Genomic DNA, 8,906 nt, shown 5'->3' on the forward strand with positions numbered 1-8,906 from the left:
GGGACCACATTCATCACTTGAGAGAGTAAAATGACCCTAATTCTTCCGCAAGTAAAGTTCCATAGTGGTGAAATATCTTTCCAATTTGGAATAAGTAAGTTCAGTAGGTACCCTCCCTAGAATCAGTGTTGGATTGTCAGTCATATTCATACATTTTTGTCAATCAGCAATATCAAATTTAAAAATTGAGCAATGGGCTGGCTCGAATGAATATCTTTGGCCTGCCAATTGTGATTAGGCCCGTGCAGCCCAGGTTGTGACTTGCCCAATGCCTCTGCTCCCCCCCCCCCCCATTCGTGATTGAAGGTGAGAATCTCACCCATACACTCTGTGAGAAAAGTCTATTGCTGTTAAGTTTGGAAGTGCGAGTACATCAGTTTACGTTGAGGGTTACGGTTGCGAGATTATTGAGGAAATTCATTTCATTGTGATAATACTATGATGCAATTGACTTGGTGTTTATTATTATATATATATTATTATATATATATAAATATATATTTATTAATTGGAATAATAACAATGCATATCTGACCACGTAATTGTGATGAAATTACATGTGAAATTATTTGGAAATAATTCATTTTAATAGCAGCCCTGAAACAGTAGTTTTGAACTATCACATACAAAACATTGAAGATGCATTTCGTTTTAACTAGGCCTACAACACATAGTTTACATTGGTAGAAAATTATTTTCATGCATGATATTTTCTAATTTTCGTTGTTGTTTTCCCCCATAGATTTCGTGGGTTTGTGTCGAATCGGCAACCAACAACCAGCAGGCCATTTAAGTCCGTCAAATACTATTACGTAAATTTTGTTATTTTGATTCATCCAAAGAAACAAAAATAGGAAATAATTCACCGAAATTCACATGAACAAATAATTCTGCTTTGAGAACGACATTGACGAGACTAGGACCATTATGGCAAGAAGAAACCCTCCGCCGCACAGTATAAATGAGAAAAGGAATGCAGTACAGCCCACTTTCGGTCTCGAACTTACGGTACAAGAGTTGAATCATCTACGACGGAATGAACGGAACTTGGCGATTGCATTAAGAGCTCGGAAACCACTCTTGGAAACACTGCTTCTTCAGGATGAGTTGGGGGATGAAACTATGGCAAGTCTTCTCGGCATTGTCATCTCACTTTCAAAGATAGGAGGTGATGATACGAAAGAAGTGTATCGATTCCTAGCTAGCAAGCAATTCATCAAGGTTCACCTTCTTTCGCTCGCCTTGAAATGCAGAATGGATATCACTTTCTGTTACAAAGAGAATACTCTCCAGAAAGTTGTTTCAGTCTTGATGGCATTCAATCAGTTTCGATGCGAAAGTAAGGAGAACTTGAAAATGGTTGCTGCAGTGATACACGATACCATTGAGTATGCACTGAATGCGTCTGATAGAAAGGGGTTCGAAAAGGGAATCAGTGATGTCAGAATAATACTAAGCAAAGAAGAAACTGGCAAAGGAGGACACAGAGAAGACATATGCAACATCCCCATATTTCCAACTGCTGGAGAGGTAATAGATCCAGATGCAGCAAGACTCCCCGATTCACTTTCAGAAAATTGCCATTCTGTGAAAACCCATCTGGAATGCCACTATCGTCTTTTGAGGGAAGATATCGCACAACCTCTTCGTGCAGTGATTTCTAAGTATCATCAAGTAAAAAGAGAAATGGGGCTTGAAGCTGCGAAGAGGATATGTCATATCATTGATGATGTCAAGTTGCATGAAATCATCACAACTCATACTACTAAAGGTGTCACATTTCGTGTTCAGTTTAACACATCTTCCCTCCATAATGTGTCTTGGGAGACATCAAGGATCCTTTCCTTTGGGAATATGGTCTGTCTGACCAACAACCACTTTCATGACATGATATTTGCCACAGTGGCTAAGCGTGATCCATCATGGTTAGAACAGGGCTTTGTAGATCTGCGACTTTTCAGGGTAGATGATGCTGGATTGCTGATGTCTGGTCTTCACTTCTTTATGATCGATTCTAGAAAGTATGTTGAAGAATCATACGAGGTTCTCGATGCAATGCGGAAAATCGACAGCAATGCCCTTGCTTTTGCACCACATGTTGTCTTCCACAAGGCTCCAAATGCACTTTCGGGTCATTTAAAGGACGATCCAGAAGTGCAGTACGATATCGGGCCCTTGATGAAACCCGAGTGCAATTCAAGTCGGCGTATGCTCCGAACAAGGTTAACACCTATCCTTGATACGGAAAAGTGGCCCGCAACTCATCAGCTGTGTGTCGATGAACATCAACTCGCTGCTATCCAGGCAGCTCTGCAGAAACAATTGACTGTCATCACTGGCGCACCAGGCACAGGGAAAACGTATTTAGTTGTGAAGCTTATTCAGCTTTATCTTCTAAATAACAGACGCTGGGTCCTGCCGTTCACTCATCACATGAGGGAAACAGTAGTGGCCCCCTTCTTTTTGTGTGTGCGAGTAAGGCAACGCTTGATGAATACCTTACCAAGGTTGCCTTCTTTCAGCGCAGTGGAATTGTACGATGGGCTGGTGACAGTACAAGGAAAGCCCTTCAAGAGTATCAAATTGAACACCTGCGGAAAAGCCAACCAGCTTCAACCGCCAACGAAGACCATATGTCCCAAGAGAAACTCGAAAAATGCAAGCGACGTCTTGGAAATTTACGCGCCAACATGGCAAATCTCCGAACTAAGATATTTCCTGAAGAGATCCTCAAAGCTGTCATGGATGAAAATCACTCCAGAAACTTGATGGCAGGCAGAGAAGCAGATTCCCATACCGTAATCTTGGAATGGCTTCTTTCAAACTTCTGTGAAAACGAGCTTAGTGACCTTAAGAAACACATTCCTTTCCACTTGTCACGTTTTACATGTCACCATGGGGATGTAGATAGATGGCTTGAGGAGAATATTCCATTTGTGCTGGATGCACTCGCTCCCCACGTGTCAACCCGGACCAGGAACTTTGTAGGTAAGCAACTTGGCTCCAGAGACAAGATGACAGATTCTGAGTCAAAGAGGATAACAGATGTATGGAGCCTATCTCTGGAGGACCGATGGAAGATGTATCGCCTTTGGACTAACAAACTGGAAGCCAGGGGTCTCCAGAGAGTTATGACCATCTTCAAAGGAATGGAACAGGTCTGCCACGAGTGTCAGAAATTGCATGATGCCGTAGACGAAACTATTCTTCGTGGTGCATCTATAATAGGCATGACTGCTTCATCGGCTGCAAAGAATCAAAGGGTCATACAACGCATCAACCCACGAATCATCATCATTGAAGAGGCGGCCGATGTTCTTCAGTCAGTCACAACTGTTGTAATCTCATCTGGCTGCCAACAGCTCGTCATCACAGGCGAAAATGTCCCAAAGATAGACCAATTTCAAGGAGTGAGGAATATGTCAGAAAGACACTGCATTCACTCATCTCTTTTACAACAGTTGGTCGACAAAAACTACTCCGTTTATGAACTGAAACGGCAGTATCGAATGAGTCCAACTGTATCCAAGCTAGGCCGCCAACTGTTTAACTACGAATATGATCATGACCAGGTAGCTATTGAGTTACCGTCTATTACCGGAATTCAACACAACGTTTTCCTAATAGACCACGGTGCACAGACATCTCCGGCAACTTATGAAGCCTCGTTGCTACTTGAACTATTCAGCTATCTGATAGGTCAGGGTTTCACACGAAAGCAGATTTCAATCCTTTTGAGTTTCTCCTCGCAGCAGAAACTCTTCGGCAATGAGATGAAAGACCGAATTCTGACTGTTGATAGCTATCGAGGTGAAAATGATATCGTCTTGTTCATGAGTAACGCAAGCGAAAGGACGAGCAGGCCTGGATGTTTTCTTTTAGACCAACGTATTGCCAAGGTGTTAAGCAGCGCGAGAAGTGGTCTGTACATCATTGGGAATTTCTCGTTCCTCTCAAGCCAGTCTCCTATTTGGGGTAGGATTGTAGAAGAAGCAAGACGACTTGAGTGGATTGATCGCTCTCTTAAGTTAACATGCCCTAATCACCCGGATAATCCGATCAGCGTTTCCTCGCCAGATGGATTTCAGCAGCGTAAAGAGAAACGTGGGTGTGGACTAACGTGTCAAGTTCGTTTGGAATGTGGACACGGTTGCAAGGAAATCTGTCATGACCATGATTCTAAGCAGGCAACTATCATCTGTAAACAGCCTTGCAACAAGTCAATTTGCAAGAATGGTCACAAATGCACAAAAGCCTGTTCAGAGCCCTGCGACACCGAATGCAAAGAGAAGATGGACAAACAGCTCCCATGTGGCCATTTCCAAAGGCTCCCTTGTCATCTCCCGCCACGTCACGCTACATGTAGAGATAAATGTGAACGGTTGCTCAGTTGCGGTCACAAGTGTTCTGGAATTTGTGGAGATCAATGCAAACAGGAACTTTGTGTTGAGAAAACGACGAAATCCAACTGGCCTTGCAAGCACATTATAGAGGTGCGTTGTTGTGATGGTCCAGAATCCTGTCCTGAGCCTTGTGACTATATCCTTGTATGTGGACACCAATGCTCTGGAACTTGTGGAAGATGTCGACGAGGAAGACTACATGTGGTTTGTCAGCAGCCATGTGGTCGGACGCTTGTTTGTGGGCATTCTTGTGAAAGTAATTGCGCAGCCCAGTGCCCTCCCTGTACGAAACAATGTCAAAATAGATGCCAGCACAGTGAATGTAGGAAGTTGTGTGGAGAAGCTTGCATACCATGTAATGAATCTTGTCTCTGGCGATGTCCTCATGTCTCTTGTGGGAAGTTGTGTGGAGAACCTTGCAACAGAAAGCCATGTGATAAACCCTGCAACAAGAATCTTCCTTGTGGACATCCTTGCATTGGAATGTGCGGAGAAAGATGTCCAACCAAGTGCCGTGTGTGCGACAGAGAAGAAGTAACAGAGCTTTTCTTTGGTTGCGAGGATGAAGAAGACGCAAGGCAAGAAAATGGGTCAAATTCTAAAGTTAAAGTATGGTAGGGAATAGTCTTTTTTTTGCAGTTGCGTCTGGCACAATCTATCTGACATGCTGTCAGCATAAACATATGTGCACCTCATGTGCAGGATGGCCCTTTCACAGTTTTGCATACAATACCTCTATTTCTGAAGATAATGATATAGTCTTTCATGTACCTTTATTTCTAGATGAGGGCTGACCAACAGTGGTATTCATTTAGTAGCATTAGCCGAAAGCTGATAGATATAAAAAGTCTTAAAACTTAAATGATCTTTCATACCAGTTGAGATTGGTTTAGTCACTGGTTTGGATAACACATTTTGTTATTAATTTGCTCTTGCAGATTTGTTCAGTTAGAGGACTGTGGCCACGTTATCGAGATGGAGTCTTTGGATCACTTCATGAGCATGACCCAGGAGAGCGGTGATGACGTCACTATCCAGGTTATTGAGTTTCCTTGTCGATGTATTCATTACAATTTTCAAAGTGACATCTTCCATACGCAGAGTACGTTTTGAAAAAGCACTAATCTGAACGCAGGGACAGTATATGACAAATACACACAAACTCCAGTTCATGAGCCCAAAGCTGCTTCGTACTATCTGGGAAAGCCAAAGTACATGTATAATATAAAGATGTAGGTTTTACGCTTGGTGTAGTACCGATAATTTACATTTTGGTAAAAATTTCACATAGGTACCTTTCGAGTTAAAAAATGGATCTTTTCCCCCTTTTGGGATTCGGTTATCCGTAATTTCCACAGATTTTCGCGTATTATAATGTATGAACGGCACGGTGCGCGCAGAAGGCAGGGGTGATCCTATCAGAAGGGCCTACATCAAGACGCGAAAGAACAATTATTCCCTTCGTAAATCCTTAAAATGAGTATACTGATGATCATTCATGCAAAAATCTAGCAATTTTGAAAACTTCCCCATAGCAATATTCATACACCATTCCCCCGGACAAAATCTGCCTCTTGTCTATTCAGAATACCGCATCCTGATTGGTTGTTGCTTTTTCGGGCGATAGGTCAGCGCGTGATCGTTTAATGAATATTCATCACTATTGCTATCTATAAACATCGAAGTCGGAGAAAGAAACAAAGACTGTACAAATCTCCGTATCCTTGATTGTTTTTTTTTCTTTTAGGCCTAGCCCAAGGACCGAGCCCTAACATTCGGTCTTATTGTTCATGTTGTTAGAAGGCGATGTTGCTTTAGTGCGCTTAATACCTCGACATTACTTTCCGCGCTGTTGTTTTGTTTTGTCCTGGGAAATGGGTCAGCACCAGTAATCCAACAACTTCCAGCAGTCTTTATTACTGTCCATGCAGATGAGAACTTGCAGTACATCGTCTGCTTGGTCGCCGATATTCATTCATAATAGTTAGAAAAGTACGTTAGAAAGTCAATTAGTCGGTCGATGAAGTCCAGGTCAAACACACGCCTATGCACGCATGCATGACAGGCTTATGCGTTCGGTTCGGGAGCCGGCGTGCTAATCCCCCTTGGTTTGCGCTGCGCTGGTAATTCGATATCGCTGTCCGAGCTCCGCGACTAGCTACGCGCATATATTTGCTGGTTGGCTAATATTTTGATGTGTGCTTGTTAGCAAATGAGGTCATCGCGAGATAGGTTAATGAATATTTATCATTCACGGTCAGTAACGGGTTTTCATTTGCTGTATGTTAATGAAAATATGACATCGTACCTCATTAAGTGTCTGTCCGCCGATGCACATAAACTTTTTGTAACGTATGCTTTCACATTCAAACAATTGAAATTCTACCTTTTTGTAGGTAGATTTTGATAAAATAGGAAGTACGAGGGTAGGAGCTCTCATTGTAGGACGGACGTTTTGGCATGTTTGGGGCACGATGCATCCCATCGATCCATCACATCTATACTCTCACTTCCTCATACAGTCACTTCATATCGGCCTTGGTAAATCTGTCAACCTACTAAGGCAATCAATTTTTTTTTTTTGTTCCTTCTCAATTTAGTCGAAGCCATTCTTGTGATTATCAAACATATTTCAGGGAAATAATGTTGCGAATATAATAACTTGTTACTGCTCGCTTTCGTAAAAAAGAGTCGCGTTGTCGCGAACACGAGTATGTATGAAATAGTTGTATCTTCGGGCCCGTGGTATTATTTTTATCCCAAAAAATAATAAATTGCCATATTTAAATATAATTATGTGTGTTTATTTATTTGTCTTTGTTGGTTTTGGTTTCAGCTGAAAGGATGTCCAAAATGCAAGACGGCAATTCGGAGGAATCTTCGTTACGGGAATACCATCAAGCAAACTCTAAGAGATGTGGAGAATGTGAAGACGAAAATGAGAGGAAGTGAAGAGGACATCGAGAGCAAGATGAAGGAGCTGGCCGATAAGTTGTCTCAACTAAGAACCCACATGGCCTTAATGGGTAGCTTTCTTGAGGATAAGGACTTGGAAACACTCACTAGAAATCTTACTCGGAGAAAACATCTAGAGATGATAATTGCTCGCATTAACAGGTGTACGTTCTTGCAAGCAACTGCAGATGTTTCTGCAAAAATGTTTTCTGCGCAAATTTGCCCGTCTCTGATTGAACCTCGAAAGGCAGCCACAGAAATGCAACTAAGGGAGCTGAAAAGCGAAGTCGTCGAGGGAGAGCTAGATAAGTTCACTGATCAGCAGATGAACGACATACAACGAGAGATTTCTCGGGCTAGTCTTAGAGTACAATCCATGGCTCTTCTAATGCGCAACACGTACACTTTGGATCGCAACATTCAGAATCGCCGTTTAAAAGCTTTCGACGAAATTGTTAACAAGGCTACAGAATTTACCACTGAGGACGAGAGTCAGGCTATTCGGCTTCTCCAACAATTTGCATTGGAGATTGGTAAGGTGGGGCTTGGTATTACCGAACAAGAGCGTGTACAGATTATCAAAGCTGTGGGTCTTAGTCAAGGACATTGGTACAAATGCCCCAAGGGTCATGTCTATGCCATTGGGGAATGTGGGGGCGCTATGGAAGAGAGCAAGTGTCCAGAATGTGGAGCAAAAATCGGTGGAAGAAGTCACCGCTTGACCACCGACAACCGAGTAGCTACCGAGATGGATGGTGCTACCCGAGCAGCCTGGCCCTTCGGCAACGTCGGTTACGATGACTATGAACCGCATTTTGAGCAACAAGAAATAGAAGAACAATTTGAAATTGAAAGGCAAATAAGAGCAATGCGGGAGAGGCTAGGACTGTAGCATGTAATGGGGCTATCATCATTGCCATGTAATTCTTGTATCGTGCAATGAATCAATAATTCTGGAGGGACTTAACTTGACTCAAACTGTAAAATTACTGAAAATTGCGACCGATCAACAATGCAAAGCAAAATCTGACGCCATAACGAAAAAAAATTTATATTTGTTTTTAATATGTTATAGGCAAATTAACCACTTCTGGAAGGATATTTGAAGAGTTTAATAACAATTGTTTCGAAGAGGGAAATGGGAACTGACTTTTTTCAAAAATCTACTAATTCTGTCCGGAGGCCCCCCCCCCCAAAAAAAAAAAAATGTGCTTCACAATTTCTTCCAAAGAATATACATGTTAACCGTTCAAATGTGATAACATTTTGAAATGAAAAAAAAACAGACAAGTTGAGCACTAAACACTCAATTGAGGAACCTTCAATATTATCTGAAAGTAGTCCACCGATGCTCAGTCTGTAGGAAGAACAAACGTTTCATTCAAATTTCTAAGGGACTTAGCGTATGTCTATATTATTCTTTTATCTTATTTTGTTATGTCTGCTTTGGGGGAAACGAAGAATAATGCATTACATGTGAAGTAATCAAACATTAGCTTTGAGGCTCCCGATCATGAAAGCGTTGCGTTTAAACAACAGTAACAACAA

The 8,906-nt window shown here is 42.0% G+C and overlaps 1 protein-coding gene across 1 annotated transcript; it reads left to right on the plus strand.

Annotated features, from left to right (window-relative positions):
* Positions 1-747: 747 nt before the first annotated feature.
* LOC121413776 (NFX1-type zinc finger-containing protein 1-like) lies at positions 748-8,545 on the plus strand. The gene is given in 4 exon segments (XM_041606717.1): positions 748-2,410; positions 2,413-4,981; positions 5,342-5,441; positions 7,240-8,545. Coding segments are annotated over 4 exon segments (5,163 nt in total). The 5' UTR covers positions 748-927; the 3' UTR covers positions 8,251-8,545.
* Positions 8,546-8,906: the final 361 nt, after the last annotated feature.

Source organism: Lytechinus variegatus, chromosome 4 (assembly GCF_018143015.1).
Source record: "Lytechinus variegatus isolate NC3 chromosome 4, Lvar_3.0, whole genome shotgun sequence".
NCBI lineage: Eukaryota > Metazoa > Echinodermata > Echinoidea > Temnopleuroida > Toxopneustidae > Lytechinus > Lytechinus variegatus.